The 22,628-nt window shown below is 42.3% G+C and overlaps 1 protein-coding gene across 5 annotated transcripts in view; it reads left to right on the plus strand.

The window, feature by feature from the left end:
• Window positions 1-22,628, plus strand: part of asmtl (acetylserotonin O-methyltransferase-like) — an 80,808-nt gene that overhangs the window by 13,867 nt on the left and 44,313 nt on the right. For 3 of the 5 annotated variants that reach the window (XM_072262676.1, XM_072262678.1, XM_072262677.1), the window contains exons 3-6: window positions 6,619-6,750; window positions 16,559-16,606; window positions 18,377-18,441; window positions 21,343-21,407. In XM_072262676.1, the coding sequence (XP_072118777.1) occupies window positions 6,619-6,750; window positions 16,559-16,606; window positions 18,377-18,441; window positions 21,343-21,407 (310 nt within the window). Of the gene's footprint in view, window positions 1-6,618; window positions 6,751-14,887; window positions 14,983-16,558; window positions 16,607-18,376; window positions 18,442-21,342; window positions 21,408-22,628 lie in introns of those variants that run through there. The other 2 variants (XM_072262675.1, XM_072262679.1) reach the window with 2 other exon arrangements.

Raw genomic sequence — 22,628 nt, forward strand, 5'->3', positions numbered from 1 at the left:
CAGAGTAATGTGGAAATAGTAAAGACAATTTAAAATTATAGTGAATTGTGCCTTTTTAATATTATTTTAATTTAAAACTATTCACTAATCCATGAACTTTAACATGGATGTGTTCTATTTACCACTTATTGTTTTGGCTGCATTTTGAATTGATAGGACCATAAGATATACGAGCAGAATTAGGCCATTTGGCCCATTGAGTCTGTGTCGCCATTTCATTATGGCTGATCCATTTCTCTCTCAGACTTAATCCCCTGCTTTCTCCCTGAAACCATTCATGCCTTGATTAATCAAGGATCTATCAGCCTCTGCCTTGACTATACCCAATGACTTGGTCACCACAGCTGCCTATGGCAACAAATTCCAGAGATTCAGCACGCTGTGGCTAAAGAATGGATTGTTATAATGTTCTTATACAATTTTCTTGCTAAAACCTCAGTTTCCTTCTTCCATAGCCTGTTTTGGTATTAGCCTTCTTATACGGAAGCGAAAGAGTCTCACCAGGAATCTTTGCTACCTAACAATCTGCAATGAGTATGTTCATGTTGCTTAAAGAATTAAGCCCTTCAACATCCTGAGTCTCATCCAATATTTACATAAATTATTGCTAATCTGTATCTTAACTGCATTGGTCTTGATATCGTTGCCAAGCAAAATAATTATCTCAGTTTTGAAATGTTCAAACGACTAGCTTAAGAGATAATGGCAAAGTTGGGAGAATACACAAATACACACGAGTTCTCATTGTGGGGGAGGCGGGGTGGCAGTGGATAGAGTGAGAAGTTTCAAGCTTTTAGTGGTGAACATCGCCAATACCCTGTCATGGTCCAACCACGGTGGTGCCACCTCCAAGAAAGCTCTCCAGTGGTTGTACTTCTTCAGAAGGCTAGAGAGATTTGGCATGTCCCCATTGATCCTCAAGTTTTATCGATGCAGTATAGAAAGCATTTTATCTGGATGTATACATCAAACATAGAACATAGAATAGTACAGTACATTACAGGCCCTTCAGCCCACAATGTTGTGTCGACCCTCAAACCCTGCCTCCCATATAACCCCCCACCTTAAATTCCTCCATATAGCTGTCTAGTAGTCTCTTAAACTTCACTAGTGTATCTGCCTCCACCACTGATTCAGGCAGTGCATTCCACGCACCAACCACTCTCTGAGTAAAAAACCTTCCTCTTATATGCCCCTTGAACTTCCCACCCTTTACCTTAAAGCCATGTCCTCTTGTACTGAGCAGTGGTGCCCTGGGGAAGAGGTGCTGGCTGTCCACTCTATCTATTCCTTTTAATATCTTGTACACCTCTATCATGTCTCTTCTCATCCTCCTTCTCTCCAAAGTGAAAAGCCCTAGCTCCCTTAATCTCTGATCATAATCCATACTCTCTAACCCAGGCAACATCCTGGTAAATCTCCTCTGTACCCTTTCCAATGCTTCCACATCCTTCCTATAGTGAGGCGACCAGAACTGGACACAGTACTCCAAGTGTGGCCTAACCATAAGACCATAAGACAAAGGAGCAGAAGTTGGCCATTCGGCCCATCGAGTCTGCTCTGCCATTTTATCATGAGCTGATCCATTCTCCCATTTAGTCCCACTCCCTCACCTTCTCACCATAACCTTTGATGCCCTGGCTACTCAGATACCTATCAATCTCTGCCTTAAATACACCCAATGACTTGGCCTCCACTGCCGCCTGTGGCAACAAATTCCATAGATTCACCACCCTCTGGCTAAGAAAATTTCTTCGCACTTCTGTTCTGAATGGGCGCCCTTCAATCCTTAAGTCATGCCCTCTCGTACTAGACTCCCCTATCATGGGAAACAACTTTGCCACATCCACTCTGTCCATGCCTTTCAACATTCGAAATGTTTCTATGTGGTTTCCCCTCATTCTTCTAAACTCCAAGGAATACAGTCCAAGAGCGGACAAACATTCCTCATATGTTAACCCTCTCATTCCCGGAATCATTCTAGTGAATCTTCTCTGAGCCCTCTCCAACGTCAGCACATCCTTTCTTAAATAAGGAGACCAAAACTGCCCACAGTACTCCAAGTGAGGTCATACCAGTGCCTTATAGAGCCTCAACATCACATCCCTGCTGCTATACTCTATTCCTCTAGAAATGAATGCCAACATTGCATTCGCCTTCTTCACCACCAACTCAACTTGGAGGTTAACCTTAAGGGTATCCTGTACGAGGACTCCCAGGTCCCTTTGCATCTCAGAACTTTGCATTCTCTCCCCATTTAAATAATAGCCTGCCCGTTTATTTCTTCTGCCAAAGTGCATGATCATACACTTTCCAACATTGTATTTCATTTGCCACTCCTTTGCTCATTCTTCCAATCTATCCAAGTCTCTCTGCAGACTCTCCCTTTCCTCAGCACTACCAGCCCCTCCACCTATCTGCGTATCGTCAGCAAACTTAGCCACAAAGCCATCTATTCCAAAATCCAAATCGTTGATGTACAATATAAAAAGAAGTGGCCCCAACACTGACTCCTGTGGAAAACCACTGGTAACCGGCAGCCAACCAGAATAGGATCCCTTTATTCCCACTCTGTTTCCTGCCAATCAGCCAACGCTCTATCCACATATGTAACTTTCCCGTAATTCCATGGGCTCTTATCTTGTTAAGTAGCCTTATGTGTGGCACCTTGTCAAAGGCCTTATGAAAATCCAAATATACAACATACACTGCATCTCACATCAAAGTTGCTGGTAAACGCAGCAGGCCAGGCAGCATCTCTAGGAAGAGGTACAGTCGACGTTTCAGGCCGAGACCCTTCGTCAGGATTGCATCTCCCTTGTCTAGCCTACTTGTTATTTCCTCAAAAAATTGTAATAGGTTTGTCAGGCAGGATTTTCCTTTAAGGAATCCATGCTGAGTTCTGCCTATCTTGTCATATGCCTCCAGATACTCTGTAACCTCATCCTTGACAATCGACTCCAACAACTTCCCAACTACCGATGTCAAGCTAACAGGTCTATAATTTCCTTTTTGCTTCCTTGCCCCGTTCTTAAATAGCAGAGTGACATTTGCAATCTTCCAGCCCTCTGGAACCACGCCAGAATCTATCGACTTTTGAAAGATCATCGCTAACGCCTCCGCAATCTCCACAGCTACTTCCTTCAGAACACAAGGGTGCATTCCATCTGGTCCAGGAAATTTATCTACCTTTAGACTTATCAGCTTCCTGAGTACTTTCTCTGTCGTAATTGTGACTGCGTACACTTCTCTTCCCTGCCACCCTTGAGTGTCTGGTATACTGCTGATGTCTTCCTCAATGAAGACTGGTGCAAAATACTCGTTCAGTTCCTCCGCCATCTCCTTATCTCCCATTACGATTTCTCCAGCGTCATTTTCTGTCGGTCCTATATCTACTCTCACCTGTCTTTTACTCTTTATATACTTAAAAAAGCTTTTAGTATCCTCTTTGATATTATTTGCTAGCTTCCTTTCATAACCTTTTCCCTCTGAATGACCTTCTTAGTTTCCTTTTGTAAGCTTTTAAAAAAAAGAGTTTTATAGAGCTGCATCATTACATCGCGACTCTTAATCTCTATCCCTCGACTTATGAAAGCTAACACACCATCAGCTTTCTTAACTACCCTATCTACCTGTGAGGCAACTTTCAGGGATTTGTGGACATGTACCCCCAGATCCCTCTGCTCCTCCACACTACCAAGTATTCTGCCATTTACTTTGTACTCTGCCTTGGAGTTTGACCTTCCAAAGTGTACCACCTCACACTTCTCCGGGTTGAACTCCATCTGCCACTTCTCAGCCCACTTCTGCATCCTATCAATGTCCCTCTGTAATCTTCGACAATCCTCTACACTATCTACAACACCACCAACCTTTGTGTCATCTGCAAACTTGCCAACCCACCATTCTAACACCACATCCAGGTCGTTAATAAAAATCACGAAAAGTAGAGGTCCCAGATCAGATCCTTGTGGGACACCACTAGTCACAACCCTCCAATCTGAATGTACTCCCTCCACCACGACCCTCTGCCTTCTGCAGGCAAGCCAATTCTGAATCCACCTGGCCAAACTTCCTCCTCAAAGAACTCTATCAGGCTTGTTAGACATGATCTGCCCTTCACAAAGCCATGCTGACTGTCCCTGATCAGACCATGATTCTCTAAATGCCCATAGATCCTATCTCTAAGAATCTTTTCCAACAGCTTTCTCACCACAGACGTAAGGCTCACTGGTCTATAATTACCTGGACTATCCCTACTAACTTTTTTGAACAAGGGGACAACATTTGCCTCCCTCCAATCCTCCGGTACCATTCCCATGGACAACGAGAACATAAAGATCCTAACCAGAGTCTCAGCAATCTCTTCCCTCGCCTCGTGAAGCAGCCTGGGGAATATTCTGTCAGGCCCCGGGGACTTATCCGTCCCAATGTATTTTAACAACTCCAACACCTCCTCTCCCTTAACATCAACATGCTCCAGAACATCAACCTCACTCATATTGTCCTCACCATCATCAAGTTCCCTCTCATTGGTGAATACCGAAGAGAAGTATTCATTGAGGACTTCGCTCACTTCCACAGCCTCCAGGCACATCTTCCTACTTTTATCTCTAATGAGTCCTACCTTCACTCTTGTCATCCTTTTGTGCTTCGCATAATTGAAGAATGCCTTGGGGTTTTCCTTTACCCTACTCGCCAAGGCCTTCTCATGCCCCCTTCTTGCTCTTCTCAGCCCCTTCTTAAGCTCCTTTCTTGCTTCCCTATATTCCTCAATAGACCCATCTGATCCTTGCTTCCTAAACCTCATGTATGCTGCCTTCTTCCACCTGACTAGATTTTCCACCTCACTTGTCACCCATGGTTCCTTCACCCTACCATTCTTTATCTTCCTCACCGGGACAAATTTATCCTTAACATCCTGCAAGAGATCTCTAAACATTGACCACATGCCCATAGTACATTTTCCTGCAAAAGCATCATCCCAATTCACACCTGCAAGTTCTAGCCTTATAGCCTCATAATTTGCCCTTCCCCAATTAAAAATTTTCCTGTCCTCTCTGATCCTATCATTTTCCATGATAATGCTAAAGGCCAGGGAACGGAGGTCACTGTCCCCCAGATACTCACCCACTGAGAGATCTGTGACCCGGTTCGTTACCTAGTACTAGATCTAGTATGGCATTCCCCTAGTCGGCCTATCAACATACTGTGATAGGAATCCGTCCTGGGCACACTTAACAAACTCTGTCCCATCTAAACCCTTGGAACTAATCAGGTGCCAATCAATATTAGGGAAGTTAAAGTCACCCATGATAACAACCCTGTTATTTTTGCACCTTTCCAAAATCTGCCTCCCAATCTGCTCCTCTGTATCTCTACTGCTACCAGGCTTGTTCATGCATCATGGCTTGTTATGGGAACTGCTCTAATTGTGACTGCAAAAAACTACAGAGTTGTGGTTACAGCTCCGCACATCATGAAAATTAGGCTTCCCTTCGTGGATTCTGTCCACAGTTCTCATGGCCATGGTAAAGCAGCCAGCGTAACCAAGGACCTCTTGCAACCCTGACATCCTTTCTTCTCCTCTTTAAAGAATGATTTGCAGATAACTTCCACTCTTCGTGTCATGACCAGAGATCATCCACTTCTAATTTTAAGGCATTGTAGTCTTCTAAATTTTTTTTATCTGCCCTTTAGTTCTCTTAATTACCCAATTTGAAATCCCACATTGAAGGGGATGCGGATCAGAATCAGGTTTATTTTCAAGGAGATATATTGTGAAATTTGTTGCTTTGGGGCAGTACAGTCTAGTATACAGCAAGTACTATAAGTTATAATAAGAATTATAGAAAAAAGTTAAATCAGTAGTGCAAAAAGAGTAAAAAATTGTGAGGTAGTCTTGCTCATGAGTTTACTGTCCATTCAGAAACCTGATGGCGGAGGGGAAGAATCTTTTCCTATAAGGTTGAATGTGTATCTTCAGGCTCCTGTACCTTCTCTCTGATGGTAGCAATGAGAAGAGGCATGTCCTAGGAGGTGGGGGTTCTTAATCTAGTCTATTTAACTTGTCCACATAATTTGATTTCCTCTAGTGGGCAAGTCAAGGACCAGAGAGCACAGCCTCAATACGGAGATGTCCCTTTAGAACAGGGATGAGGAATTTCTTTAGCCAGATGGTGGTGAATCTTTGGAATTCATTGCCACAGACAGCAGTGGAGGTCAGGACATTGGGTATACTTAAAGAGGAGGTTGATAAGTTAGTAGGGGTGTCAAAGGTTATGGGGAGCTGGAGGGAGAATGGGGTTGAGAGAGATAATGGATCAGCCATGGTGGAGTGGCAGATCTGACTTAATAGGTTAATTCTGCTCTTTTGTCTTATGGTCTTAAACCTTTGTTTCCCTTAAGATCTTTTTTATATTTATGTTTCCCAGGGTTAGTATATTGTCAGGGTGTAATGAAATTCCTTGATTATGCAAAGTCCCAGACTAAACCATGTACTTAGTAGTAATGAATACAGCAATGAATTCAAAACATCCAAATGGTGCAAAAAATTGTAGTGTGAGAACAGAATAACGGAAAGATAGCATTCTCTATTGACCCTTTTGTTCCTTACAGGGTCTTAGATTTGAGGTGGTGCCTTCATGGTTTAAGGAGAATCTTGACAAGTCTGCTTTTAAAACACCCTATGATTATGCGAAGGAAACTGCAAAGCAGAAAGCCCTTGAGGTGGCAACAAGAATGCACTTGGTGAGTATTTAAGCTTTTTAGCATTTCACTTAACTGGTGTAGGAGATATTCCTCATGGGGTTCTTGAGTTATTTCAGTGGGAGGTTAAGAGATAAATGTTTCTGAGTAAACGATAAAGAAAATTCTACTGAAATCGCAGAGAAAAATGTACAAAACTTTGAAGTACATTTATTATCAAAGTATGTGAAGGTCACCATATCTATTTTCCTATTTATTTTCTTGCAGGCATTTACAGTAGAACAAAGTAATCCAATAGCTTCAGTGAAAAACTACATGCACACACACACGCACATACATGCACCCACGCACCCACCTAACAGGCACAATAAAGTAACTGAAAATACAACAATAATAAATAAATACAAACGTTTGTAGATAAATAAATAGATGTTGCTCTTTCTCAGTGGTTCTCAACCTAGGTTCCACAGACCCCTTGGTTAATGGTAGGGATCCTTAACATAAAAAGGTTGGGAACCCCTGCTGTATGTGATTAAGTGTATTCAGACAGTTGGCTCTGCTCAAAGTGGCCATCTGTTGAAGTGTTACCAAAAAAGATGACGAAATGTAAGTTAGCAAATATGAGTGATAATCATCTTAGAAAGAGCAAAATAGCAAGTTAAAAGTATTCAAACAATGTCTGAGAAACACAAAATATAAACTAAACACTTTAGTTAAATATTCAGATTTTCCATGGAGTGGCATGTTATATTTTGTGTGTGTTACTTTGGATTTCCAGCATCTGCAAAATCTCTTGTGTTTTGATTTACTGCTGCACTGCGGAGTCTCTTCGAGGTATCCCTACCCAGAAGAAGCTGAAATGTTCTCTTTAATAGAAGTTTAGTGAGATCCTCTGTCATCGTTTCGCCTCGCTGGTCTCTGCTGCTCTCCGACTATTCAACCATGTACTCACCTAGATACCTTCTGCTCCTCCTTCTCAGTCCAGCTTCTTCTGCCTTCATTTTTTGTCTCGATGAAGAACTTCAACCCGAAACATTTACTGTATATTCTTTTCCTAAGATGCTGCCTGACCCTATGAGTACCTCCAGTATTTTGTGTGTGTTACTCGACAAATTAATATGTGCTTTCTAGGTTAAGCCAATATCACTTTGTGACAAATCTTAAATAATCCATATAATTACATCCATATTTTATTCAGTGCATATTTCTCTTCAAATTAACGGTGCTGATTTTGGCAACCAGTCTGTATTTCACATAAGCCAGTAAGCTACCACAAGCAGCTCAAAAGTGACTAAGTGAAATTTTTCGATTGTCAAAAGGACACAGAATTTTGGAACCAACAAAGCCACAAGATAAAGCAATGAAGTTGCACCAAAGTACAGTTTAAATTTATTTTCTATACCAATACTTCCAGAATGATTTTGTTTTTTTTCCTCCCTCTTGGTTAATGGCTTCTCCTTCAGCTTAGCTGAGAGTGCTTGTGGCCCTATTCATTTTCCTTCTTTTCTCTGAGCCCTTTTTGCCTCTCCCAGGGAAAGGCTCACTCTGTCTTTGCCTTCCATTCCCCCAGCCTTTATGTTCACCAAAACATCCTCTAGAACAGATCTCCCCATCTCTTTCCCTTCTGATAGTGCTGATGAACTCAAGTCCACAGTCTGTGTAGGTCAGAAATAACACTGATATCTCACTGACAATCAACACTGCTGCACCTCAGGGATGTGGGCCTGGGCCAATGCTGGACCCTCTCTATACCCATGACTGTGTGGCTAGGCACAGCTCAAATGTTGTCTATAAATTTGCTGATGTAACAACCATTGTTGGCAGAATCTCAGATGGAGATGAGAGGGTGTACAGTAGTGAGATATACCAGCTAGTTGAGTGGTGTTGCAGTAGCAACCCTGCACTTAACATCAGTAAAACCAAAGAACTGATTGTGGACTTCAGAAAGAGTAAGGCAGGGGAATATACACCAGTCCTCATAGAGGGATCAGAAGTGGAAAGAGTGAACAACTTCAAGTTCCTAGGTGTCAATATCCCTGAGGACCTAACCTGGACCCAACATATTGATGCAGCTATAAAGAAGACAAGACAGCGGCTATTATTCATCAGGAGATTGAGGAGAATTGGCATATCACCGAAGACACTGGCAAGTTTCTACAGATGTACTATGGAAAGCATTGTAACTCTGCATCAGTGTCTAGTATGGAGGAGGGGTGGCTGCTGCACAGGATCGAAATAGACTGCAGAGAGTTGTAAGGTTAGTCAGCATCATGGACACTATCCTCCGTAGTATTCAGGACATTTTCAAGGAGCGATGCCTCAAAAAGGCGGCATCCTTCATTAAGGATTGCAGTCACTCAGGTCATGTCTTGTTCTCATTGCTTCTGTTGGCCAGAAAGAACTACAGTCTATAAATCAGTGAATTTGAATGAAATAAGGACAGTGGAAGTAGACAAAACAATTGTTGTTCTTACTATCTGCTTGAGGGAGATGGAGATGGTCATTTTGTGAGACCGTCCTTGCAGCACCCTTCCTCTTCCAATTTTGTGAACTCTGATGAACTGATTCTTGCTCTAGGATAATCTGATCAGAGCAGTTGAATATGGACACAAGGAGTTTCAGCTATTAACCCGCTAAACCTGAGACCATTCTCAGACTATTTATTATCTATCATGGCGGGCCTGCTGGAGAAGCATCCTGTAATTTCGTTAGACTCCGTGTCTGGGTCACCTAGATTGGCTGGTTTGAACCAGTCAGAGTTGAAAGAAACAAAGGCACGAGGCTGGGGGTCGGAGACCGTAGAATAATGCTGGACTAGAGCCCATATGAAGGTGACCCAGGTAGGTCGGGTGACCTTGAGCCAATGGAATGGAGATGCATTAGTTGTACTCTTGAGGAACACCATAAGAGTCAGGAGCTTCAAATACGAGACAACGATAATTCTCCTGAGACCAATATTCGCAGATGAGAAGGAGCCTATGGCCAAGTGAGATTGGGACCACTAGGAATGCCTGGCAGCATAGTCTCCTCTCCCAGGTAATACCTTTTCTCTTCATTGACTGTTCGTGAAGGGTTAGGGAATCCTAGTGGCTGTGCACACATGTTGTTAGCTTGCCAACCCACATGCTTTTTTGTTGAGACAATAAAGGTTACTTGTTGGTACATACAGATTCTCTATCTGCCTCCCTGATCATTATTACTAAGGGGTATATCCTTATAACACTACCATCAGGAATGAGGTACAGGAGCCTGAAGGCGCACACTTGACATATCAGGAACAGCTTCTTCCACTCTGCCATCAGATTTCTGAATGGACATTGAACCCATGAGAACTACCTCACTAATCCTTAATTTCTATTTTTGCACTACTTATTTAATTTAACTATTATATCTTACTTTTCCTGGTGGTCACTCATCAATTCAGATTCAGAACCAGTTATATTTATGTATATAGAAAGTGCCTTGAAAAAGTACTCAGCTCCCACAACTAACTTTCCTCAGGTGCAATATACAAGTATTACCTTACGAACTCACACAATTTGTTGATGCAGAAAATTGGAGGATCATCTATTTTCAATTAATTCATAAGAATAAATGCCCCCTCTTTCAGTAAGGTCCAACAATATGGTACATTTTCAATGGACTAACCCAAAAATGAGCCTTCAATACAAGCAGGGAAATGATAATTAGAGAAGCGCAAATCTGGGGAAGGATACAAGACCATCTCAAAGGCACTGAACATACCTTGAAGCTCAATGCAGTCCATCGTGAAAAAGTGGAAAAAATATGAATCCACAGCCACACTGCCTAGGTCAGGCCATCCCTCTATACTTTGTCACTGGAGAAGGGCACTTGTAAGAGAGGCAATTATGATACCATCCGTCATACTGAGTGAGCAGCAGAATTCTTTGTTTGCAACTGGAGATAAAGTTCATGGCTCCGAAATCTCTTACGGCTTTGCAGAAAAAGGGTATTTGTGGAAGTGTGGCAAGGAAGAAGCTCTGGCTGAAGAAAACATACCCTTGCCTTTAAGGACTTCGCAAAATGTCATTTAGAAGATACTGTAAAGATGTGGGAGAAGTCTTATAGTCGGATGAGACTAAGTTGGAACCTTGTGGCCTCAACACGAAGTGGTACATGTGGTGTAAATCTAATACTGTGCATCAGCCAGATAACACCATCCCTAGTATAAAGTATGGTGGAGATAGGTAGCATCATGCTATAGGGATGCTTTTCAGCAGCAGGGACTCAAAATCTGGTCAGGATTTATGGAAAGATGAATGCTGCTAAATACAGAATGATCCTGGATAAAAACTTGCTAGTCTCTGCCAGAAAGCTTAAACTGGGGAGGAAGTTAGTCTTTCAGCAGGACAGTGAGACAAAGCACACTACCAGAGCAACCATGGAGTAGCTTCAAGTGAAGAAAATTGAAGTCCTTGGGTGGCTCAGTCAGAGTTCTGACCTTAACCTGATCAAACGTCTCTGGCAAGACCTCAAGATTCCTGTCCTTAAGAACATAAGAAATAGGAGCAGGAGTAGGCCATCTGGCCCGTTGAGCCTGGTGCACCATTCAATAAGATCATGGCTGATCTGACTATGGACTCATCTCCACCCACATGCCTTTTCCCCATAACCTTTAATTCCTCTACTATGCAAAAATTTATCCAACCTTGTCTTAAATATATTTACTCAGGTAGCCTCCACTGCTTCATCGGGCAGAGTTTCACCATTCTTTGCAAAAAGCAGTTCCTTCTCACCTCCAACCTAAATTTACTCCCCCAAATCTTGAGGCTATGTCCCCTAATTCTCGTATCACCTACCAGTAGAAAAAACATAAGATTTCCTCTCATCCTTCTGAATTCCAGCGAGTACAGTCCCAGGTGACTCAATCTCTCATAGTCTAAACCCATCATCTCTGGAATCAACTTGCTGAGTCTTCTCTGTACTGCCTCCAAAGCCAGTATATACTTCCTCAAGTAAGGAGACCAGAACTGCCTGCAGTTCTCCAGATGCAGCCTCACCAGTACTCTATACAGTTGCAGCATAACCTCCCTGCTCTTTTATTCAATCCCTCTAGCAATGAAGGCTAATATTCCATTTGCCTTCTTGACAGCCTGCTGCACCTGCAAACCAGCCTTCTGCGATCCATGGACAAGTGCTCCCAAGTTCTTCTGCAAGGCAGCATGCTGCAATCTTTTACTATTTAAATAATAATCTGATCTTCCATTTTTCCTAACAATGTAGATGACCTCGCATTTACCAACATAGTATTCCATCTGCCAGACCCTTGCCCATTCACTTAACCTATCTATATCTCTCTGCAGACTCTCTGTATTGTCTGCACAATTTGCTTTTCCTCTCAGTTGAGTGTCATCAGCAAACTTAGATACACTACACACAGTTCCAGGTCATTAATGTATATCGTGAACAGATGTGGGCCCAGCACCGACCCCTGCATCACACTGCTCACCACTGACTGCCAAACAAAGAAACACCCATGTATCCCCATGTATGACTGCCAATCCCCAACTAACTTAGTACAACTTGAGTAATTTTGCAAGGAGGAATGGGCAAATCTTGCTCCATCCCATTGTACGAAAAGACTGCTGGCTGTAATAGCTGTGAGAGGTGGGTGGTTCAACTAAGTAGTGAGCAAAGGGGGATGAATTCTTTTGACCTGCTGACATTTCAGGTTTTGAATTTTTAGTTTATCAGGCTTTATAATATTCCCTGTTTTTTGGGCTCTGCTATTAAAAAAGGAGCATGTGATTCACAAATAGAAATTCTCAGTTAAATTGATTAAAGTCTTTGCATACTATTAGGTGAAAGGTGAAGGGTGCAGGGAATGATCTTTCAAGGGCTAGCAGCAGCTGTCAGGTCTCTGGCACTGTGATCAGCTAAGGCTCAAACGGAAAGGGTACACAGGAGTTGTGATATGATGTTGCAGTTGCATAAATCATTGGCTGCCATTGGAGTACCGTGTACAGTTTTGGTCACCCTGTTACAGGAAGGATGTGGTTAAACTGGAAAAGTGCAGAGAAGATTTATGAAGATGTTGGCAGGACCAGTGGGCCTGAGTTTTAGGGAGAAGTATGCTTAGGCTAGGCTGGAATGAAAACATAGGCATAGGAACAGAAGTAGACCTTTTGACCTTTCAAGTCTGTTCTGCCATTCGATCATGGCTGATTTATTAACCTTCTGAACCATCCATACACACACTCCCATACATACATACATACACTCCCACCTTCACCCCATAAACCTTGACACCATTACTAATCAAAAACCTATTAACCTCCACTTTAAATGACTTCGCCTCCACAGCCGTCTGTGGCAATGAATTCCACAGATTCATCACTCTCTGGCTAAAGAAATTCCTCCTCATCTCTGTTCTAAAGGGACGTCCTTCTATTCTGAGGTTATGCCCTCTGGTCCTGGACTTTCCCACTATTTCCATATCCCCTCCACATCCACGCTGTCTAGGCCTTACAATATTTGGTATGTTTCAATGAGATTCCACCACCCCCCCATTCTTCTAAGCTATCAAACATTCCCCATACATTAACCTTTTCATTCACGGGATCATTCTCATTAGCCTCTGGACCCTCTCCAATGGCAGCACATTCTTTCTTAGATATAAGGCCCAAAACTGCTCACAATACTCCAGATGTGGTCTGACTAGTGACTTATAACATCTCAGCATTAATCCATGCTCATAGATTCTCGTCCTCTGAAATGAATGCTAACATTACATTTGACTTTCTTGCTACTGTAACACCCTGGGAAAGGTTTCACTGCTAATGTAATGGTCTTTCTGTAGGAGTAGTGTTTGGGTTATGGTTAGAGATGACGGGGGCTTTGGAATGTGAGCCGTCCAATGAGGGGAGCGTGTTTTCGTTCTGTGTGGCTGACACCAAAGGGATCTGGGCCTTTTGTTCGGCGGAGGATGGAGAGAGAAGATGCCAGAAAGGCGTGGTCATAGACATCAGAAAGGAGTGTACTTGGAGTGGGGCCGGGAGTCAACGAAGCCCGGGGATGTCAGTGGAGGACCAGCGGAAGAGACACCGTGAGCTCCAACTTGTGCAACGTTAGACAGTTCCGTTAAAATGGGCCCGTTTCTTTTTGTTTTACTTTACTAACGCTTCAGTCAAATTAAGAATTATAAAGCTGAATCGTTTAATTGCATATGGTGTACTGTCTGTTAATTCGTGGTGCTGATTTGTAATGGGAACAAATCACACAGCATCCAGACAAACGAGAGATTTGCACCTCAAATTTCACACGTTAGGCGGGGCCAGAGACGGTCTTCCCTAGACTAACGGCACCGGCCGAACCTGGGGGTTACACTACTAACTCAGCCTACAAGTTAACCTCGAGGGACACAAACACCAGAAAGTCTGCAGATGCTGGAAATCTAAAGCAACACACGCTGCTGGAGGAACTCAGCAGGCCAGGCAGCATCCATAGAAAAGAGTAAACAGTTGATGTATTGGGCCCAAACCCTTCATCAGGACTGGGGAATAAAAGGAAGTCAGAGTAAGAAGGGTGGGGGGAGGGGAGGAAGAAGTACAAGGTGGTAGGCGAAAGGTGAAACTGGGAGTGGGGAAGATGGTGAACTACAGAGCTGGGAGGTTAATTAATGAAAGAGATAAAGGGCTGGAGAAGGGGGAATCTGATAGGAGAGGACAGAACACCATGGAAGAAAGGAAAGGGGATGGAGCAGGTAAGGAGATATGGTGAGAGCAGGAGACAGGAATGGGGAATGGTGAAGGAGGTGAAGTGGGGAGGTGCTATTACCAGAATTTTGAGAAATCGATATTCATGCCATCAGGTTGGAAACTACCCAGACAGAATATAAGATGTGACCCCTCCAACCTGAGCATGGCCTCATCGTGGCAGTAGAGGAGGCCATGGACTGACATTTCGGAATGGGAATGGAAAGTAGAATGGAAATGAGTGGCCACTGGGAGATTCTGCTTTCTCTGGCAGTTGTAGAGAAGGCGCCCAGTGAAGCAGTCTCCCAATCTATCTTCGATCCTGCATCAGGACTCCCAAATCTGCTTCCTGTTAAGAAAATTTATTCCTTCTGCTAAACTGCAAAAGTAAGCAGAGACCTTGTAGAAATGGTTAAAATTATGAGAGGCATAGATAAAGTGAATGGTGACAATCTTTTTCCCAGGGTAATGAAGTTCAAAACCAATGGACATCGATTTAAGGTGATAGGGGAAAGATTTACAAGGGACCAGAGGAGGCAGCATTTTCATGCTGAGGTTGGTAAGTATGTGGAAAGAGCTGCCAGACAAAGCACAATAGTTTTATTTTAGAAGCACTTGGAGGGGTACATGGATTGGGGGACTTGAGGGATATGGGCCTAACATGGGAAATTGGGACTAGCTGGGTAGGCATCATGGATGGCCTGGACTAGTTGGACCAAAGGGCCTGTATCAGTGAGATTGCTCTATGACTCTATAATCTGAAACTCTTTCCATATAGCTGCTGCCTGACCTACAAGGTATCTCCATCATTTTCTGATTTTGTCTAAGATTAGAACACCGATGCCAACCTACCTGCCGTCAAGGGCGTGTATACAGAAAGTTGCTGGAAAGAGGCCAGTGAGATCACAAAGGATCCCACCCACCCTGCTTACGGACTGTTTGCCCCACTCCCATCAAGTCCAAGTTTAATTGTCATTTAACCATACATGAATACCCATGAGTACAGCCAATTGAAGTAGCATTGCTCTGGGGCCAAGGTGCAAAACACAGTATCAACAGTCATACACAGCACAAGACACATATGGCACATATAAGATATCATTAAAATAGAGTCGCACAAAAAAGATATAGTCCAAGACCCAGAATCCATGAATATTGCGGCAGTCTGCAATCAAACACAATACTGCTTGTCTTCTGCTGAGCAAACAGTTGGTGGGGTGGGGCAGCATCGGCTCCAGCTTGTAGACCGTGCCACCCTGCCTCCGGTGAAGTGCTCTGACTCTGACACCATCAGGGAAGAGGGTACGCAGCATCCGCGCCAGGACCACGAGACTCAAAAACTAGCTTTTCCCAAGCCATGAGGCTGATCCACACCTTCACCCATTAACCCACTCCACCACAACTACGTTCACATCACCTAGCATCACTTTATGTTCATACAATCGGTCTGAGTAATGTTATTGCGTTCTTTCGGCTTACGTACTCCCCATTACGCGGCTGGCATGTAGGTGCAGCAATGAAGAGTCTCCAGCTCCGGTTATGTTCAGGGCTTCCTTCATCGCATCATTAGCTTCCTCTCAGTTTTCACTACTGCCAGTCATGTAAGTCCAGGGTGGAGGACTCAGGAATGCCATCACACTGAGATGTATAAGAATTCTTCATTGCTGTTTCCGTAATAATTTTGTTTGACCAGTCAGGTTTTTTAACCCTGAGTTGAACCCCTGAATCTGGAGCCAAAGCATAAAGCCCTGATTCTAGGAAACATAGATCTCCGGTTCATTGAAGCATGCAAGCCTCCAAACCACGACAAGGCTGTGGTCCTCTTGAAGGTTTCTATGCTTATTGTGTTTTTTATGCTGTATAGTATCTGGAGTAACAATCATTTTGTCCTCCTTTACGCTAGTATACTGAAGCATAAAAATAAACAACCTTGAATCTTGAATTGTTCATCTAGCAATCTGCAATATAGCTTCATTTGTTGGCTTCTGCTGCATCCAAGTACTATTTCTTTAAAAACTGCATCAAAAATCTGTTTATTCCAAAATATGTTTAGTAAAATTTCACTTCCATATTCTTCGATCTTGACCTCATCAATTTTGTGCAGTAAGAATGTCTCCATTTTACTTCTCTAACAGAAACACTTCAAGACTCCAGACATCGTTATTGGCGCAGACACTGTTGTGGTAAGCAAGCATAGAAAATATGGCCTGAAAAATATCCCTGAAGAGTAGATAGGTCATTTTAATTGTTATAGTTCCATTCCAGAGTAAGTGCCTAGCACCAGTATTGAAAGAATTATGATTTAATTGTTGTAATAGTAGAAACAGTTTCTGCATTCCTTTCTAATTAATCTGTTTGATGATTATTGAAGGAAAGATATGGATAAGGATTAATTTAATTTACTTATTTTTCAAATCTTCTGTCAAAGCAGTGGATAGATAATAATGTAGTCGTTAGTGCATTTCTTTATAACGCCAACTAAAATCAGGGTTTTGTCTTCTACACTGTCTGTAATGCCAAAAGCAGAACTTCCCGGTGGCCCAACATTTTAATTCCGATTCCTATTCCCATTTCGTCATGTCGGTCCATGGACTCCTTTTGGGCCACAATGAGGCTATCCTCAACATTGAGGAGCAATACCTTATATTCCGTCTAAGTAGCCTCCAACCTGATAGCATGAATATCGATTTCTCCTTCTGGTAAAAAAAAATCCCTACCCCCTCCGCTCTTCTGTTCCCCATTCTGGCCTGTTATCTCTTCACACCTACCTATCACCTCCCACTGGGTCCCCTTCTTCCTTTTTCCCTGTGATCCACTCTCCCTTCCAATCAGATTCCTTCCTTTCCAGCCCTTTACCTTTCCCGTACACCTGGTGTCACCTAGCCCCCTTCTCCTCCCCCCATCTTTTCATTCTGGTACCTTGCCCCTTCCTTTCCAGTCCTGAAGAAGTGTCTTGGCCCAAAACATTGACTGTTTGTCCCTTTTCATGGATGCTGCTTGATTTGCTGAGCTCCTCAGCATTTTATGTGTGGTGCTTTGGATTTCTAGCATCTACAGAATTTAAAAACGCAAACACGAGGAATTCTGCAGACACTGGAAATTCAAGCAACACACATCAAAGTTGCTGGTGAGCGCAGCAGGCCAGGCAGCATCTCTAGGAAGAGGTACAGTCGACGTTTCAGGCCGAGACCCTTCGTCAGGACCCCTCTAGGAAGAGGTACAGTTGATGTTTCAGGCCGAGACCCTTCGTCAGGACTCATCGACAGTCCTGACGAAGGGTCTCGGCCTGAAGCCTCGACTGTACCTCTTCCTAGAGATGCTGCCTGGCCTGCTGCGTTCACCAGCAACTTTGATCTACAGAATTTCTTGTGTTTGTAATATAAATGATATTGATTGAATGGACAAACTCTGTCCCTAGTCAGTTGTGTTTTCTTTACTGTCCGTAGTCAAAGTATAAATATTTTTCTGAATTAGTGTGGAAGAATGACTATGAAGCGTCAACTGACCATATCCCTCTACAGCAGGTGCTTGGCCTGCTGAATTCCTCCAGATACTATGGTAGTGTGGTAATTAGCACAGCACTTTACAGTCCAGGCAATCCCGGTTCAATTCCAGTTGCTGCCTGTGTGGACAGTTCACATTCTCCCCGTGACCATGTCTGTTTTCTCTGGGTGCTCCAGTTTTCTCCCACAGTCCAAAGATGTGGTAGGTTAATTAGTCATTGTAAATGGTCCTGTGATTAGGCTAGGATTAAATCAGGGGCTTGCTGGGTGGGGCGGCTCGAAGGGCCGGAAGGGCCTGTTGCATGCTTTATCTTAATAAATTAAACAATTTTTTCTCTCTCTCCAGATTCCAATATCTGCAGGCACTTGATTTGTGAATGTGATCTTTCTTAGAGTTTATAATTAACTTGATTGGAGATGTGATTTCAATCTTTATATTCACTTTTTCAGGGCTTTCATGGCGAAATTCTCGAGAAACCCATAAATAAGCAAGTTGCATACAATATGCTATCGAAGTAAGTTTCTTTTCTGCTTGAAGATAGGAGATTAATTTGTATTTATCTGACATTGATGTATCTCAAGATGATTTATATGGGCAAAGATGGCAGGCCAAATGAGGTGAAAAAAATAACCAGGCAGGGGATAAAACTTATAACTTTTTTGTTGCTTTTGATTTCCAGATAGATTAAAGTTAATTTTAAAAAAAAGAAGACAGTATATTTTTGTAACTATTACGTATGCGCAGAACAAGAACGACAACGAAGTTGTATGATAAAACAATTTTTACTGAAGCATGTTAGGAACGGTAAATGCAGCAACAAAACTGGGCCCGATGGGACAAAAGCATATCCACTCCATTGCCTGTGCGAAAAAGAGGGAGAGAGCCCTCCTTACGTAGGAGGCCAAATCGATTCACTGCATGATCAACCTGCCGTAAGCACACTTGCCACATTCTCGCAATCGTTTTGAAAGAGTTTGTCAATTGTAGAGATTATAAAGGGGCAAATAAAGAGAGAACAAAATTCTAAAATGAATCAGAATAAATGGCTGCCAGTGTAGGTTGAAAAAGAGGTGGATTTCAATCAAAGAGATTGGTTGATCTGAAAAGGGTTTTAACAAGATGACAAGAGAGATTGATGAGGGTAGGGCAGTGGATGTTGTCCACATGGATTTTAGTAAGGCATTTGATATAGACCCTCATGGGAGTATGATCTAGAAGATTAAAGTGCGTGGGGTCTGTGGTGAATTGGCTGTTTGGATTCAGAATTATGATTATGTTGCAACTTTATAAAGCTCTGGGTCTACCACATCTGGAGTATTGCATACTGTTCTGGTCGCCCCGCGATAGGAAGGATGTGGAGGCTTTGGAGAGGGTGCAGAAGAGGTTTACCAGGATGCCGCCTGGTGTAGAGGGTATGTGCTATCACGAGAGGCTGGATAAACTTGGGTTGTTTTCTCTGGAGCACCAGAGGCTGAAGGGAGATCTGATAGATGTTTACAAGATCATGAGAGGTATCGATGGAGTGGAAGGTGAGTTTCTGTTTCTCAGGGTTGAAATGTCTAATGCCAGAGAGAATGCAATGAAGGTGAGGGGGGGATGTGAGGGGTAAAGTTTTTACTCAGTGAATAGTGGATGAGTGGAATGCGCTGCCTGGTATGGTGGTAGAGGCAAATACATCAAGGGCTTTTAAGAGCTGTTTGGAAAGGCACGTGGATGTAAGGAAGATGGAAGGATATGGACATGGTGTGTAGGTAGGAGGGATTAGTGTGTGGGTGTTTTTGATTTGCTCCTTAGCTGATTCAGCACAACACTGTGTGCTGAATTGCCTATTCCTATGCTGCACTGTTCTATGTTCTATGATTTATGAGTGAGCTGCTTTTGAGAATGTTAAAGACTGCCCAGCAAGACTTGGGTTTGATCACGCCTTTATCTACAAAGGCTTGGTTGAGGCCTTCATTAACAGATGGATTCAAAGATTTGAAGTACATTTATTATCAAAGCATGTATAAATTATACAACCTTGAAATTTGTCTGCTTTGAGGTGAGAATGGATTTTTCAATAGTGTCATTTGCTATGTATGGATACACAGTATGCAAAACAAGCTTTTCTCTGTAGCTCGGTACATGTGACAGTAATAATAAAACAAATCCAAGTGGACTATCTTTTGATTGGATGTAGATTTAAAAGCTCAGATGTGACTTAACTAGAGTGACAAGTTCGCAACCTGAAATAGTGACCAGAATGGGTCATATAAGTATGCCATATGTAATTTTAGAAAGATCTTAAGAATAATGGCTTTGTCCTTCCCAGTGATGAAAGGAAGGGTCATGGATCAACCTTAATTACCATATACATTTGCATGGATAAGGTATTTGCTGTGGTGTGGTGGCACCACATACAACTCTTTAGGCTGGCATGGTAGCCTGTTGGTTAGCACAATGACACACGGTACAGTTGACCTGAGTTCAATTCCTACCACTGCCTTTAAGGAGTTTGTACCTTCTCCCCATGACCATGTGGGCTTCCTCTGGGTGCCTTGGTTTCTACCCACAATCCAAAGATGTACTGATTGGTAGATTAATTGGTCATTGTAAATTGTCCTGTTATTAGGCTAGGACTAAATTGGGGATTGAGGGTGGTGTGGCTCGAGAGGCTGTATCTCAATTTAAAAAAAAATAAAACTACAAAATAATTATAAAAAATTATATAAAAATAAAGTTAGAGGTTAAAGTATGGATAAAGAATAAAATGTACATAAATGCCAGCATGGATTTACAATGTAAACGGCATTATACAAATGGATTATGGTGCAGAGATTGAGGTAATAAATAGAAGGGGGTGGGGAGACTAACTAGAATTTGTGATCAAATTAACTGTGTGGGGGAAGAAACTTTTAAGATGATGTGAAGTTTTATTTTTAACAGCCCTATAGTGCTTTCCAGAAGGGAGCTTTTGGAAAAGGGAGTTTGCAGAATGGGAAGTACAATTGCCCACTTCTTTGTCCGGGACACGTACAAGAAGTTGCAGTGGATTGAAGATTGGATCTACAACATTAAAAATACTTGACAGCAGAAGCAGCAGGGGCTGAAGGTGGAAAGGAAGGCATGGTGTTTTCAGGAAGTATGTGGATCCTTTTGCCAGGGTAATATGTGCAAAAAGGAGAATAGGATAGATCCATTGAATTTTGTAGGTGAGTACTGGATGAAAGGAAAAACGATTGTAGAAGTGCTCCATTTTGAAATGGAACATGACGGACAGTGGAGGAGGGAAATTAAAGTGTTTGGGATGCTTGACTATGTCAAACTATAAAGATTAGATATGGAGATGTACTACTAGTTTGTAAGGTATAAAGCTCTGGTTGTACAAAGTATGGAAATTATATACTAGCTTGTGTATTTGCTGTATTTTTCTTAGACTCAACAATAATGAACATAGTGTTTTCACGGGGGTTGCAATTGTCCAATGTCTCTGCAAAAGTGGTAAGGTTTTATTTTTGTTTTCTGAATATTTTTCTGTTTTTAAAATAAATTATGCTTTGAGAATAATATTTTAGATGCATACATTGAATTGTAGTTCACTTGTATCTTTAATATACCTACCCATACTTGCCTGCATAGCTGAACCAAATCAATTATTAGTTGGATTTACAGAAGCTTATTTAGTTGGTTAATTTCCACTTTATTTACTTGACGTTGCTCCACAAATAAGCCTGATACCACTACCTAACTAATCTATTGTTCTGTCCATCGAAGTTTCTGAGTGAAGTAACAGAAGTATTCAAATCTCACCCAATCGTTTCTAATTCTATTCATAATATCCATGCCATTTTAGTCATCTGAATCTATTAATGAGTACTAAATATATGTTTATATAACTTTATATTCTTTTTGTAACCAGTGCTTGAAGCCAGTAGTGCAAGCACAGGTTTTTTTTCTCTGAAATAAAATCAGGGTATATTTCATTTCGGTTTTTATTTAGATTAGAGAGAATTTGTATTACAAACATTGGAGAACCATAGATGGTCATGCCTTTGCCCTCCATCTTTTTAGCTGCTTGAGTGGACTGCATTCTGACAAAGAATAACAAATCATGTTGGTGTGATCTGCCCTCCTAATCTAGTTCTATTAGCATTGTATTAATCTTGTGAATTTATGTTAAACTGTTCCAAGGGAAGTGTACACTCAGCACCCATTTTATAAGGTAGGTCTTTCTAGTACTGGGTCGAATTGGCCTTTTCCCCAGAACAGCCTGAATTCCTCATGGTAAAGTACAATGTGGCGCTTAAGCAGTACTTAATTGCTATTAAAGAACAAATGTGTGCCAAGGAAACATTTCTTACACCATTACACCATCACTACCAGCCAGAACCATTGTCACAAGGAAGGATGGATCCATGGATTCATGTTGTTTGTCCCAAATTTTGACCCTACCATCTGCGCGTCACAGCAGAAATTGAGATTTGTTAGATCATGCAATGTCATATTATTTCCCGTCTTCAGTTGTCCAGTTTTGCTGAGCCTGTGCTCACTGAAGCTTCGGTTTCCCGTTCTTCACTAACAGGAGTGGAACGCGGTGTGGTCCTCTGCTGCTGCTGTAGCCCATCTACTTACTTCAAGATTCAATGTTTTGGGCATTCAGAGATGCTCTCCTGCACACCACTGTTGTAATGCGATTGTCACCTTTCTGTTAGCCTGAACCAG

The sequence above is a fragment of the Mobula birostris genome, chromosome 7, assembly GCF_030028105.1.
Source record: "Mobula birostris isolate sMobBir1 chromosome 7, sMobBir1.hap1, whole genome shotgun sequence".
NCBI classification, from domain to species: Eukaryota; Metazoa; Chordata; class Chondrichthyes; order Myliobatiformes; family Myliobatidae; genus Mobula; species Mobula birostris.